Genomic DNA, 15,897 nt, shown 5'->3' with positions numbered 1-15,897 from the left:
ATAAGACACGTCTTATATTTATTTTTTCCTCAAAAAAACACACTATGGCTTATTTTCAAGGGGTGTCTTATTTTTTTCCTCCTCCTCCTCCTGCCGCGGCCGGCATTGCTGCTGTGCCTATCACTATGTCTTATTTTTGGGGTATGGCTTATATTCCTTGAATGCTTAAAAATCCTGCTATGGCTTATTTTATGGGTATGTCCTAAAATATGAGAAACAGGGTAGGTACTGCAGGAAGGTAAATGGCGTTCCCGTGCACTGCTCTCGTTCGCCAGAAGTGGCTTTGTCATGCTGGCCACATGGCCTGGAAGCTGTATGCCGGCTCCCTCGGCCAATAATGCGAGATGAGCGCTGCAACCCCAGAGTCGGTCACGATGGTCAGGGGTCCCTTTACCTTTATTTACTACCCTGGGCTCCTGCACTCCCATTTAAATTTTCATCAGTTATGTCATCCCAGGGAGGATAGTTTCAAACCAGAGTCGCCTCAGCTTGTCTGCTTTCCCCCCTCAATCAGTTTAAAAGGTGCTCTGTGACCGTTTTGGTTTTAACTGCCAACAGTCTGGTTCTATCCCAGTTCAGGTGGCGCCCATCCCTTTTGTACAGGCCTGACTTGCCCCAGAATGTTTCCCCAGAGCCTAGCAAATCCAAGCTGCTTCTCCTGACCCCATCATCTCCTCCATGCACTGAAACCACAAAGATGTGCCTGCCTCAGCTGGCCCTGTGCATGGAACTGGTAGCATTTCAGAGAAAGAATCTTGGAGATATCCTACCTAGCAACCTAAATTTGGCTTCCAGGACCACGCAACTACATTTCCCCGTTGTTTGTGCCAACATGCACTACGACCACTGACTCCTTCCCAGCGCTATGTACCAGGCTATCTAGGTGGAGGGAAAGGAGGATTCCTAAGGATCGTATCGCCCAATTAGCACACTCCCTGCACCTACCAGAGAAGTACGCTCAGCATGAGAGAATAGATGTTCTTCCCCAAGGAACGGGTTACCGTTCTAAGGGAATGTTTTCCTCTTCCTCAAGACCCTCCTCCCCCAAGACCCTCATTCTCAACAGCATGGCAGCTCTCATCATGGGAGCGGAGCAGAACTACAGTGTCCCTGAAGACCTCGCCCACCCCTCTCTCTGACTCTCTTGCCTTTTCCAGTCTCACCAGGAGCTCACTGCAACTTTAGACAGGCCCACAACGTTGGCCCAACAAGGAGATCGTCATGCAAATCCCATGTATCCTACAGGTGCAAGGGAAGCCTTTATTGCTCCAAGAGGATTTTGGAAACTGGCTCATTTTCGTGAAAGGGCTGGTGCTGTGCTGTTTTAATTCTAATTATTTGCATGGTGTGAATAATTTTATATATGTATGTAGTTTTAATTCTATCAATGTTTAATTGTTTTTAATGACAGTTTCCTCTGTTTTTAGTGACTCTGCTTTTTAGCTGTGAACTGCCTTGAAAAAGGCGTGTGTGTGTGTGTATGCACATAAATACCATATACCATACATATTCCACATAGACCCACATACACATCAATGCCACATCAATGTAGATGCAATCTTACTGCTTTGAAATCAGCATCAGCATCTGAATCTTCTAAACTTTCTTCTTGGGGCACATTTCTTTTTTTCAGAAGATGTTCATCTCTTTTATTCTGAAGAACAAAGAACCAAGATAGTGCATTTGAATGCCTTTAATGTTTGTTTGTCTGTAAATTTATTAAAATGCTAATGTTAACAACAATTATATTTTTACAGGACTGCCCAGTAACAGTGACTCACAAACATAATATGGTAGAATATAATGAAATACAGTATGATAAAATAGCAGTATCATAAAACACTCTGTCTAAAACATTTCTAGCAGAATAAAATCAAATTACTTTTTAAAAAAATCACAACACCTAAACATTTTTATTATCTTAAAAAAGTAAAATCACAGGGTTTTCGTTTTGTTTTTAATTTCCCCAGCGCTTAAAAACAGTATTCACCTGGCACCAGAATGAGCATCAGGTAAATTCCAGGTGGGCCTCTCTGAGAATATTAATAATAATAATAATAATAATAATAATAATAATAATAATAATAATTTATCATTTGTACACTGCCCATCTGGCTAGGTTTCCCCAGCCACTCTGGGCGGCTTCCAACAAAAAATTAAAATACATAAAAATGTCACACATTAAAAACTTCCCTGAACAGGGCTGACTTCAGATGTTTTCTAAATGTCAGGTACTTATTTATCTCTCTGACATCTGTTGGGAGGGCATTCCACAGGGTGGGTGCCACTACCGAGAAGGCCCTCTGCCTGGTTCCCTGTAGCTTTGCTTCTCGCAGTGAGGGAACTGCCAGAAGGCCCTCGGCGCTGGACCTCAGTGTCCGGGCAGAACGATGGGGGAGGAGACGCTCCTTCAGGTATACTGGGCCGAGGCCATTTAGGGCTTTAAAGGTAAACACCAACACTTTGAATTGTGCTCGGAAACATACTGGGAGCCAATGCAGGTCTTTCAGGACCAGAGTTATACGGTCTCAGCGGCTGCCCCCAGTCACCAGTCTAGCTGCCACATTCTGGATTAGTTGTAGTTTCCGGGTCACCTTCAAAGGTAGCCCCACGTAGAGCACACTGCAGTAGTCCAAGCGAGAGATAACTAGAGCATGCACCACTCTGGCGAGACAGTCCGCAAGCAGGTAGGGTTTCAGCCTGCGTACCAGGTGGAGCTGGTAGACAGCTGCCATGGATACAGAGTTGACCTACGCCTCCATGGACAGCTGTGAGTCCAAAATGACTCCCAGGCTGCGCACCTGGTCCTTCAGGGACACAGTTACCCCATTCAGGACCAGGGAGTCCTCTACACAAGCCAGCCCCCTGTCCCCCAAGAACAGTACTTCTGTGTTATCAGGATTCACAGAATAGAATCATAGAGTTAGAAGAAACCACAAGAGCCATCCAATCCAACCCCCTGCCAGGCAGGATACACCATTAAAGCATTCCTGACAGATGGCTGTCAAGCCTCCACTTAAAGACCTCCTTGGCAGCAATTTCCACTGTTGAACAGCTCTTACTGTTTAAGTGGAATCTTCTTTCTTGTAGTTTGAATCCATTGCTCTGTGTCCGCTTCTCTGGAGCAGCAGAAAACAACCTTTCACCCTCTTCTATATGACATCCTTTTATATATTTGAACATGGCTATCATATCACCCCTTAACCTTCTCTTCTCCAGGCTAAACATTCAACCTCAATCCATTAGCCGCCACCCATCCTCCAACCGCCTCCAGGCACTCACATAAGACCTTCACTGGTTCCGATTTAAAAGAGAGGTAGAGCTGGGTATCATCCGCATATTGATGGACACCCAGCCCAAACCCCTGATGATCCCTCCCAGCAGCTTCATGTAGATGTTAAAAAGCATGGGGGAGAGGATGGAACCCTGAAGCACCCCACAAGTGAGGGCCCAGGGGTCTGAACACTCATCCCCCACCACCACTTTCTGGACACGGCCCAGGAGGAAGGAGCGGAACCACTGTATGATAGTGCCCCCAGCTCCCAACCCCTCTAGACGGTCCAGAAGGATGTCATGGTGGATGGTGTCAAAACCTGCTGAGAGATCCAACAGAACTAGGAAACAACTCTCACCTTTGTCCCTAGCCCACCGGAGATCATCGACCAGCGCGACCAAGGCAGTTTCAGTTCCATGATGAGGCCTGAATCCCAATTGGAAGGGATTCAAATGGTCCGCATCCTCCAGGCGTGCCTGGAGTTGTTCAGCAACCACCCGCTCAATAACCTTGCCCAAGAATGGAAGATTTGAGACTGGGCGATAGTTGGCCATACTGGCCAGATCTAAAGATGTTTTTTAAGAAGCTATTTAATGACTGCCTCTTTCAGTGGGTCTGGGAATGCTCCCTCACAGAGAGCAGCATTGACTACCCCGCAGAGCCCATTGCCCAGCCCTTAGAATCATGGAATCATAGAGTTGGAAGAGACCACAAGGCCATCCAGTCCAACCCCCTGTGAAACAGGAAACACCATCAAAGCATTCTTGACATATGCCTGTCAAGCCTCTGCTTGTTGTTGTTTAGTCGTGTCCGACTCTTCGTGACTCCATGGACCATAGCATGCCAGGCACTCCTGTCTTCCACTGCCTCCCGCAGTTTGGTCAAACTCATGTTGGTAGCTTTGAGAACACTGTCCAACCATCTCGTCCTCTGTCGTCCCCTTCTCCTTGTGCCCTCCATCTTTCCCAACATCAGGGTCTTTTCCAAGGATTCTTCTCTTCTCATGAGGTGGCCAAAGTATTGGAGCCTCAGCTTCAGGATCTGTCCTTCCAGTGAGCACTCAGGGCTGATTTCCTTCAGAATGGATAGGTTTGATCTTCTTGCAGTCCATGGGACTCTCAAGAGTCTCCTCCAGCACCATAATTCAAAAGCATCAATTCTTCGGTGATCAGCCTTCTTTATGGTCCAGCTCTCACTTCCATACATCACTACTGGCAAAACCATAGCTTTAACTATACGAACCTTTGTCGGCAAGGTGATGTCTCTGCTTTTTAAGATGCTGTCTAGGTTTGTCATTGCTTTTCTCCCAAGAAGCAGGTGTCTTTTAATTTCGTGACTGCTGTCACCATCTGCAGTGATCATGAAACCCAAGAAAGTAAAATCTCTCACTGCCTCCATTGCTTCCCCTTCTATTTACCAGGAGGTGATGGGACCAGTGGCCATGATCTTAGATTTTTTGATGTTGAACTTCAGACCATATTTTGCACTCTCCTCTTTCACCCTCATTAAAAAGGTTCTTTATTTCCTCCTCACTTTCTGCCATCAAGGTTGTTTCATCAGCATATCTGAGGTTGTTGATATTTCTTCCAGCAATCTTAATTCCGGTTTGGGATTCATCCAGTCCAGCCTTTCGCATGATGAATTCTGCATATAAGTTAAATAAGCAGGGAAACGATATACAACCTTGTCATACTCCTTTCCCAATTTTGAACCAGTCAGTTGTTCCATATCCAGTTCTAACTGTAGCTTCTTGTCCCACATAGATTCCCAGGAGAAAGATGAGGTGATCAGGCACTCCCATTTCTTTAAGAATTTGCCACAGTTTGCTGTGGTCGACACAGTCAAAGGCTTTTGTGTAGTAAATGAAGCAGAAGTAGATGTTTTTCTGGAACTCTCTAGCTTTCTCCATAATCCAGCGCATGTTTGCTATTTGGTCTCTGGTTATACAGAGCAATCAAGATTTGTGAGAGAGATTTTCAGTTACTACTATGTTAATTTATGAAGTATAGTGGGAAAGAAAACTGGTCTCAAATGAGTGCTAAATCAATATAATCCAACAAACTGGTCAACTTGCTGGCATCTGTTTGTCTTGAGAGACAATGGAGTGCACCTTTGGGGGGGGGAGTCAAACTGCTGTATTAGCAACACCGAAGTGACCTCCTCCGGGTGGAAGCCTTGGAGATGTGTATGGAGGTCTTAGGCTGCCCAGATGACAAGACACACATACACCCCTCACAGCTTCACTGATGTGGTTCAAAGGACAGCAGAGCTATACGATTGGCACCAGATTGGCTGCAATAGTTGCTGGAAGGAGACAAACAAGGTGCCATCCGGATTTGTGTAGGGTTTAGTACTCCTTGGCCTTTTTGTTTCCTGAAGATCTCCCGCAAGGCAGCAGAAGGTTAGGATCAGAGTTTTCGTTCTCCTAGATGGGCTACTTAATCAACTAACTGATCTTTGTTTGATAAGCAATTAGATTTTCTGTTGGGACATTTTGAGAATGGACTCAGTGATAGAGGGCCAAAGCCCAAAGCCCAATGTCTGATCGCAAATTAGGTAGCTACAATTCAACAGCTTTCTTTTGCCTCTGACTGACTATTTCAGAGACCGCAAGAGATTTGGCCCAGATGCCTCCGACTGCTGACCACTAGTATATAGTCTATTGAAAACAAATTATTTACTAGATATTCATATTTAAAACCATTAGTAATGAAAAACACATTTAAATTTAGTTATGAGCAGGAGTATTTCAAACTCAGATATCAATACTATGTATCTTAATCCTGTGTAAGCAAACATAGTGAAACTGATCACGCCAGTATTCACTATTGTTTGTACTTCACACACTGCTTCACTAATTCATGCTTTATTTAGGAACTACTCACAGTACAATCCTAAACATATCTGCTCAGAAGTACATCCCACTGCATTCAACAGGATTTACCCCCAGGAAAGTGTGTACAGGATTATAACCAAACAGTTCCAGCTCTTTCTTTCAGAAGTCTGACCCAGTGAAACACTGTTCATAGGCTTAAGGGGTTTGGGGCCTTAGCACAAATGTGGGTGGTGTCCTTCTGAGAAAGAGGAAAGGCACCATCAACACAGACAACCACAGACAAAGGAAGCAAAGCCTCAGAAACAAATTAAAAATGCGGAGAACATAATGGAACTCTGGCAGAATATCTTACAAAAACAAACCATTGCTCTGCCAGATTCAGAAATCTGGACACAATACTGCACTTGATGCTTTCCTTGTAGATACATGACATAATAGTGTCTGGTGAGGACACAATCGTTTCAGTGCTCTCCCAAGTCACACATGAACCTCCATAGCTGAAACCTCCCATGGCTGCTTTAAACAAAGCATAAAAAAATCAAAGTAATGTACTCACCTTTCTAAGTTCAATTGTCACCTCATTTCTATGTCGTCGCATAGTCTGCAAAGGAGAAAAATAGAAACATACAACACACAAATGAAGTAATAGTACCAAAGCCTATGATGATTCAGTTTAACTCTCTTTAACCAATTTTAGGGAACTTACAACTATACACCAGGCTAGATGTTACAGAACTTTATTCCACAGATTATGAGATGGGTCATACTAATTTTCTACAAAGCAGAGTGAGGAGACCATTTCAAGTAAAACATGGGTGGGGAGGAATACCACAACCATCCCTAATGCCATCATTTTATCCTCCCATAAACTATTTTGCTCAAGTTGTTTTTCTGCAGTGAACCCAAAAGTAACTTTCACTGAGAGAAAAAATAGCTGAGGAAATTTCAAGGAGAATTTTTGCATGCGGGAAGAGCTCTGTACACCCATCCCAGTGCTGCTGTGCCTGCATTTACCACCAGCACCACCTCAAAGGAAACGGGCACAGCTGACATCGTGACACACCAAATGCAGCAATGTAGCTTCTTGTTTGGTCTGCCTTGCATATGAATCTTGAACGGTGAAAAAAGACATGCAAAATGTAGCAATGCAGGACACATGGGTGTAGACGGGGGGGCAGGAGGGGGCAGCCTCCCCCCCAGAAGCAAAAAAATATTGTATTTTACAGACCATAACCAGCACTTTCCCCCTCCAAAAACAAGTGGAAAGGGCTTTGCTTTAGCAAGAGCAGCTCTCCACTTGCTGGGGGCGGGGGGCGGGGCGGGAACACAGCTGTAACAAAAACACATCAAATAAATAAAGCAAGGTGGCTACTGGTACTTAAGCAGTTAAGACAATGGAGCAGAATATCCCTTCAGGCAAGGTTCACCCTATTCACCCTATTGTTCTTCAGTGGGAGTTGTTAATGAGCATTCAGGGATCGCATAAACAGTTCTATTGGCGATTTAATGAGGGCGCAGAGGATTCAATTTGACTAAGGTGGCCCTGCAAGGCTAAAAGGAAGTGAACAAGAAAGGGGGGGCTGTAGCTTTGATAGACACAGTGATGTTTATAAAAAGCAGTGGTGTTCCAGTCTGCCCCTCCTCCTGCACCTGTATACTGTAAATCAGGGGTGGCCACCTCCCAAGAGACTCTGATCTACTCACAGAGTTAAAAACTGGGAGTGATCTACCCCCTTTTGGGGGGGTTCAGGTCAAAGCTGTTGAGTTTTTTTTAAGGAAGGGAAGCCCTGTTTTGGGGGGGTTTAGGTCAAACTTGTTGAGCTTCTTTTAGGAGGGAGGGAGGCCCATTTTTGTTTAGGGCTTCAGGTCATAGATCAGCTTTTTTTAGGGAGGAGGAAAATTTTGGGTGAGCTTTTTTTAGGGGTGCCAGTGATCTAGCAGTGATCTACCACAGACATCGAGTGATCTACTGGTAGATCACAATCTACCTGTTGGACGTGCCTGCTGTAAATCAAGCAGAGAGAAAGCTGCTTACAAGGCTCCCGTACAGGTGTACAGTGTTCCTCTTGCTGCAGAGTTCTAGCATCACAGCGTCACCCAGAGGCACCCACAAATGTGAGTTATCCCTCTCTCTATTTCTTCCTTCCTTTCCTCCCTCTTCCATCCTCAATAAAATACTGGGGGGGGGCAGATAAGCCCCACATAGAAAGCCCATCAACATGGGGGGGGGATGACTCTTTAGGAACGGCTCGGAGCCATCGCAGCAACGCCTCGGAGCCATCGTGACTGTGGCCCTGTCTTGCCTCGCCCTCGCCCTGCCACCCCCTCTCCCCTGCCCAACCCTCCCGTCCTCTTGCTGCAGAGTTCCAGCATCACAGCACCACCCAGAGGCACCCACAAATATGAGGTATCCCTCTCTCTGTTCTTCCTTCCTTCCCTCCCTCTTCCATTCTTAATAAAATACGGGGGGGGGCAGATAAGCCTCACATAGAAAGCCCATCTAGATGGGGGGGATGGCTCTTTCAAATACGGTATTTACTAGTAATTGGGGGGGGGGAGAGGCACCTGGGCCTCTAGGAGTTGGCTGCTATGCCTAGGAGTAGGACAATTCAAGAAAGCAGAATGATACATATGCTATGGCAATATATCAATAGAATCATAGAATTGTAGTCGGAAGGGACCACAAGGGTCATCTAGTCCAACCCCCTGCAATGCAGGAATTTTTTCCTAAGGTGGGGCTTGAACCCACAACATGGTTGAAATATTATGCTGATATGCAGCAACGCCTCAGAGCCGTCGTGACTGCGGACGTGCCTTGCCTCGCCCTCGCCCACCCTGTCACCCCCGCCGCCGCCACCACAATTTCGTCAGGCCAGCTGGCCCTGTAGCCCCGCCCACATTCCCACTTCGTGGCCCCGCCCCTGTATGACCATGGCTTGCCCCCCCCTAGTTTTGATCCTGGCTACGCCCCTGGCAGGACAACAGAAAAATTGTAGAATAATTGTACGAAATTTGCTGGAGAGATCACACACATCTGAACCATTGTTTTGGGAAATTACATTTGGTTCACACAAAAGGAGATGAGGTGGTAAACATTCACTTCAAAAGAAAGAAGAGGCCAGCATAAAAAAAAACCAGTACAGAAAAGAGAGACAAGCTTCAAAATGTTGTCAAAATATATGAAGAACTTTAATAAAAAGATCAACCATCTGATGTGTTTTAATAGAAACCTTCCTCAGGGGAACAGAACCTTAATTCAATGCACTGTGTGTGTGTGTGTGTGTGTGTGTGTGTGTGTGTGTGTGTGTGTGTGCATATCAGCTACGGTATGTGGATATGAAAATTTAACTGTGCAGCAGCAATTGATTTGGATGAAAATATTTATTATTCTGCTGTCATTGAGTATAAGTGTGTATATATATGCTATTTCTGGTTTTGCTTATATATGTTGTCTTTTAATTCCCTCCATTTAAATATTCTAAAAAAAAGAATTTAAGAAAGGAGTGAATAAACTTCAACCCATAGGCCCAACACAATCTTCTCCCCTTGGTCCCTTCCTCCCCATCAACTGCTCAGCAAGGAGCACCTGACAGAGGGGAAGGTGTTGGTGCTGTGCATAATGTGCAATTGCTGCTCTGAGTGCCAGCTGCTGGAAACTACCTGAGGAAAGAGTGCTTATGTTCATGTCCTGCTTGCATGTCTCCAGCAACCTTCTGGTTGCCCATGCCCAGTGTGAGAACAGGATGCTGGGCTGGATGGATTATTGCCCTGATCCAGCAGGCTCTTCTTATGAGAGAAACTGTCTCAACAGAGAGGAAGATCTGTATTCCTTGCAAATATGCAAAAAGTGCCACACATTTTGCAATCACATGCATGCAATTATTAGGCTGCAATTGTATTTTTGAGGCTTTAAATAGCTTTAAGGCAGTGCTTAGAGTTCAACTCTGCAGTGTCATTATTTCTATTCTTTTGCTGGGATTATTAACTTATTTGTTGAGCAAGGACATAAAGGGCATAGCTGCCAAGTTATCCCTTTTTTTAAGGGATTTTCCCTTATGCTGAATAGGCTTCCTCGCGAGAAAAGGGAAAACTTGGCAGCTATGATAAAGGGTATGGGGAGCTTTTTTTCTTTTTTGAAAAAAAAACTTTATTTGAAATGTCTGTAGTGAAAATGGAAGATAAAACTTGAGTGGAGTTACTAAGAATTACGTATATGCCTGCTTCCATGGGAAATAGCTTTGTCTTGGTCTATTGCTGTTTCTGGTACTGAAATTCATCTGACATCTTTCCACCACGGTGATGTGGCCCTTGACCTGAAAAATTTTCCCCACACATGCTCACAATACAACCTTTCCTTTTAGTTTATTATATGTAAAGGACCTGTACTAATTATACTACTAGTTTTGTCTTGAGTCGATTTGTGCACTTCATGCTTACTGAGTTTTGTAGTTAAAAATAGTAAGTTTTTATTGTTTACTCTACTATAGATGAAAGCCCAATTTGATTAACATATGTTCCATGTTTTATGTTTTTATATGATTTGTCTGACTACAATTTATATTGATAATTATATATATATGTATGTATGTATGTATGTATGTAGAGTAACTTTATATCGACCACATTTGTGCATAATGCTAAACCCTAAACCATGGTTTTAGCACTGTGCTGAATAAGCCCAAGCAAAGCACAAGCTCTCATGCTCCCTCTTCCCTGGCCTTCCCACACAGTTTCATGTGTTTTTTAAAATTCTGCTCATTTTTTTTCTCCTTGCATTCTCAAATAGCATTCTGTTTGGGCTAGGTTTAAAACAAACCCTAGTTAATTTAGCAGCTTTATAACCCATCATTTAAAGCAGTGGTCCTCAACCTTGGACCTCCAGATGTTTTTGGCCTACAACTCCCATGATCCCTAGCTAGCAGGACCAGTGGTCAGGGATGATGGGAATTGTAGTCTCAAAACATCTGTAGGCCCAAGGTTGAGGACCATTGATGTAAAGGACCTTTCTAAGAGGTTTACCAGAGGGCCACAATGTATACATAAATAGTTTTGTATAAATAAACAAACCTAGAATAAGTGGTTAAGAGCTAGTCAACTAAAAGGAAAATACCAGGATTAAACCATTCTCAAAATAAAAGAGGAGTGTAGTTACCACCATAGATCTGTACCTGGACTGGTGTTAACTTGTGCAAAAATGAAAAATAAGTCAGGCTAATTTTTTAAAAGCAAATTGTGTTCAACCAATAGAAGGAGAAGAAATGGAGGCAGTGAGAGATTTTACTTTCTTGGGCTCCTTGATCACTGCAGATGGTGACAGCAGTCACGAAATTAAAAGACGCCTGCTTCTTGGGAGAAAAGCAATGACAAACCTAGACAGCATCTTAAAAAGCAGAGACATCACCTTGCCGACAAAGGTCCATATAGTTAAAGCTATGGTTTTGCCAGTAGTGATGTATGGAAGTGAGAGCTGGACCATAAAGAAGGCTGATCGCCGAAGAATTGATGTTTTTGAATTATGGTTCTGGAGGAGACTCTTGAGAGTCCCATGGACTGCAAGAAGATCAAACCTATCCATCCTGAAGGAAATCAGCCCTGAGTGCTCACTGGAAGGACAGATCCTGAAGCTGAGGCTCCAATACTTTGGCCACCTCATGAGAAGAGAAGACTCCCTGCAAAAGACCCTGATGTTGGGAAAGATGGAGGGCACAAGGAGAAGGGGACGAAAGAGGATGAGGTGGTTGGACAGTGTTCTCGAAGTCTGAGGGCCTCAAAATTCAGTTTCAGTTCCCTGCAGCACCCCACAGTACAAGTGCAGGGGGTTGAACAAGATGACCCTGGTGGTCCCTTCCAACTCTACAGTTCTATGATCCTGTAGCTTCCCTAGAGCTGGAATTGTTTCTCTTTGTTTCCCAATGTATTTCATATAAATTAAAAAATTGGTGTGGCATGAGCATATTTTTATTCTGAGAGCATGGCCCAAAGAACAAAACTTTGAAAACCACTGTGTTAAAAGCTTCTGAGATATCAAGCAGAAACAACGGTGTGATACATGTCAAGAACAACCAAGTCCAGTCCCACACCCAGATTGGGAAGGATCCATTTACGCCTTGTGACTCAAATGTTTTGGTTCCCAAACACCACAAACCTGGAATTTGCAAACGTTTTTTGGAAGTTGCGGCTTCCACAGCTTCCGATTGAGTGCAGGAAGCTCCTGCAGCCAATCGGAAGCCGTGCCTGAGTTTTCAAATGTTTTCGGAAGTCGAACGGACTTCCGGAATGGATTTCACTTGAGAACCAAGGTACAACTGTATTTATGAACAGGATTTATATGCTGCTTAACCATCAGAACCTCTAAGGAGTCTTACATGCCTTTGATCTTATGTCATGTAAGAGCGGCCACCTCGCAAGTACCCATCCTATGAAGTTAGTAGTTGTCAAAAAACCCACAGGGTCCAAGTCACATTTCTTTAGGAGTGGATGCACTCCCACCTCTTTCTCCATACCTTAAAAGAGCATTGGCCATATTGTGAAAACACCTTGTCAGCTCCCCTCAGCTAGTTTGAAATGGTCAAGATGGGCAAGGGTCAAAGGGGCATGTTTTCATTTGGGCAAGTCATTTAAGTACCTTGTACACATCACCAAGCTGGAACTGGACAAGCTGATATGTTTATCACATTATTTGGACCTGTCACAACCACGGTGTTCAAGTTCCTATGAAGGCAACCAATGTTATCAAAGGGCCCAGTAAATGTATCACAATGGGCTTTCAAGGGTTTGATCATCCCATTTGTTGAGATATAGAACAATCCTCCCATCAGTTGGAAAAACTTGCCTAGAATTTGAGCATGTAATTGAGGCGGCAAAGCAAGCTTTCTTGCCACCCAAATAACCATGCAAAAATCACAATTATGTGCCCTAGTGTGTCTGGTTGTCCTCACTGTGTGCCTGATGCCACCTACACTCCAGCTGCTGTCCAATACATTTCAATAGCCTGACCTTCCAGGAATAAGCTTACCATCTCATCTACTGATTGTAAGAACTAGGTTTTTGAGATTTAGAATAGGCAAGAACTTAAGCCTACTAGAAATGCACTCTGCTAGTACCACATGAGAACTATTACAAGTTCTTGCCTTCAAACATGTATGGTGTTATGATACTCACCACTAAGCAAAGCAAAATAGCCTAGATGCTGTTCAGTCTGGCTTCAATAAACTAAGAGTGCCTTGGTAACCCCGCTAACATCAATAGTAGAAAATGGACAGGGGCGTTCTCGTTGGTTCTCCTGCTCGTCTAGGCAATCTTGCATCATTAACCCTGGCATCTTTCTGGATTATCTTGGAAGACATCCTTTCCCAACATAGGCCCCTCCACATGGTTTGGACTACAATGCCCATGACCCCTGAAGACTGGCCATGCTGGATGAGGCTGGTAAGAGTCCAATAACACCTGGACAGCTACAGATTGAGGAAGGCTGCCTTAGGGATTCAAATCAAAGGCAGGTATAAATATTTTAGTAAATAATATGCATATATACCCTTTTCTGAGGGCATTATCAATTATAGCAATCAATTTGAAAACACAGTGAAAGCCACATTGACTTTATTTAGGCCCTCCAGAGCCCTTGTAGGGTGGAATAGGGCCCCCCTCCCCACAATATCACTTGGCTTAGAAGCAAATATTCCCTTTGGGCCACACTACATCTATTTATCAAAGAAAAAACACCACTACTGATCTGCTATAATTTAAAGAAATAGTACAGTGTGTCTGTACCCTTGCAATTGCTTCTCTTTTATAGGGAGCAGCAACTGGAGAACCAGCAACCAAACTGAGCTCCATGCCAACTGGATCCACCGTTAACAACCCAAAGGCAGGTTGGAGAGGAAGCACTGACATCTATGGCAATAGTCAGCTATTCTGTTGTTACTATTCCATCTCTTCACCAAAGTGACCATCTTGTAAACTAGCTGCTACTTAGAATCACAAAACTAACAATACAATGCTCTGCATTCTTACTAAAAGTAGAAAACCCACATTAAATTATATGGTACGTATGCATACAATGGCAGCCTAAGCAAGTAAACCATTATCTTGTTCATTATACATTGTGTCTCTATAAACTCAGTTCCAGGTACATTGAGATATTCCAGCCTGCAGCTGGGTGGAGGCCTACAGGGCTAAACAAAGGAGTTCCCATTAAATGTCAGCTCCTACCAATCCTGCATATTGGAAATAGAGTGTTTAACAGGGAGATGGAATGGGTTCTTCTTCACTTTCACATTTGTAGGTGATGATGGACAACCAGGGGGGGGGGGTGCGTTGCTATTTGGAGGCAGTAAATATCACCCGTCTTCAAAATACAGTTACTGTATTACTGTATCTGGGTTCATTGGGCACTTAACTGACCCACAGCCCAGGTAGGAGTAAACACCGCTATTCTGAGAGAGAGGGGGGGCGCCTGTCAAAACCAACACATGGGAAAGGACATGTGTGCATTTGTCCAAAGTTCCAGGGAGGATGGGGCCGAGCTCGAGGAGAGATCCGTGGAGGTGCAAACTGGCTGTCAGGATCCCCAAGCGGCGCAGAGGCGGCGGCGGCGGCTGGAAGCCCCCAGAGGCGCCGCCACTTCCCGCGCCCCGGGATCATTGAAGCCCCGGAGGCGGCGTCCCAGACGACAGCGAAGGACAAAGAGGGCCAGAGGGACACGGCCGAGCCCTCGGTCCCGTCTCCGGCGCCGACAGGGAGAAAGGGCAGCGCCAGGCGCCGGGAGGGAAAGAAGAAAGCCCCGCCGCCACGGGAGGGGGGGAGGCGCAGAAGCACAAAGGGTTCCCCGCCAACCCCGCTGCCCGGCCTCCGCCTCAGGGAGCCTCGGCACCGGCGCCGGGGAGGCGCCTGGGGGTCCCGCCAAAGGGCGCAGCGCCGCCCCGGCAAGCAGGCAGGCAGGCAGGCAGGCAGGCAGGGAGGGAGGCGGCCGGAGAAGCGAGATTCCGGCGGGGCGCCCGTCCCGTCCCCCCACGAGGCAGGCTGCGGCCTACGCAGAGCGGCTTTTCCCGGCCCGGCCGGCCGGCACCCACCTCCACGTCTCGGCCCTTGTTCTTGAAGCTCTTGAAGCGGTGGTTCTCCAGGCCGGCGGCCGCGGGGGCGGCGTTGTCAGCCATGAAGGCGGCAGAGGCTCCGGGCTGAGGCGGAGACGGCGCGCGCACGCGCGCGGGAGCGAAGGCGGGCAGGGGCGGGGCAACGGGGGTGACGCCCAGTGACGAGAGGGCGGGGCTTCCTGGGCGCCTGCGCAGACGTGTCCCGACGGCAGGGTGGCTACCGAAGAGCGAGAAAGACCAGAGCGGCAGCGGAATTGAGTCAAGGCCTCGCTTCCGGGATCCCCTGGGCGCTGCTGCTCAGGAGCGGACGGCCCCCTCGAAGGGCGTGGCGCCCGGGGAGAAAGAGGGCTCAGGGCCGGGAAAAGCAGCGCCAAGGGACAGGAGGCGGTTGCAAACAACCGTCCAGAAGTGGCCCCCATGCAGCCGAGCGTGTCTTTCCCCGACAGCCCCGCGAGGGAGTCCCGGGCGCGGCGCTGCTTTGGCCTGAAGGAGGCCGGAAGGGAGGTGGCCCAAGTCCGGCGCTGGCACGTCAGGCTCCGCCGCCGCCGCCTCCGGAGGGCCTTTCCGCGGGGCTCCGAGGCGAGCGCCAAGCGAGATCACCGCCGCTCGGTAACTCGCCCGGGTCCTCGCTCCCGCCCCTGCGCTCCCTGCGATGGCCGCGGCAGGGAGGCGGTGCGCTGCTGTCCCTTCGCTCA

The 15,897-nt window shown here is 46.4% G+C and overlaps 1 protein-coding gene across 1 annotated transcript in view; it reads right to left on the bottom strand.

Annotated features, from left to right (window-relative positions):
• Positions 1-15,322, bottom strand: part of KPNA3 (karyopherin subunit alpha 3) — a 36,993-nt gene extending 21,671 nt beyond the window's left edge. Inside the window, exons 1-3 of the mRNA XM_035110362.3 lie at positions 15,182-15,322; positions 6,667-6,711; positions 1,565-1,654 (exon numbers count right to left, since the gene is read on the bottom strand). Coding sequence (XP_034966253.1) covers positions 1,565-1,654; positions 6,667-6,711; positions 15,182-15,265 — 219 coding nt within the window. The 5' untranslated portion in view covers positions 15,266-15,322. The remainder of the gene's footprint in view (positions 1-1,564; positions 1,655-6,666; positions 6,712-15,181) is intronic.
• Positions 15,323-15,897: the final 575 nt, after the last annotated feature.

Source organism: Zootoca vivipara, chromosome 3 (assembly GCF_965207765.1).
Source record: "Zootoca vivipara chromosome 3, rZooViv2.hap1.1, whole genome shotgun sequence".
Classification (NCBI taxonomy): domain Eukaryota; kingdom Metazoa; phylum Chordata; class Lepidosauria; order Squamata; family Lacertidae; genus Zootoca; species Zootoca vivipara.
Note: the sequence above shows the minus strand (reverse complement) of the source record. Positions and strands in the feature narration are given on the sequence as shown.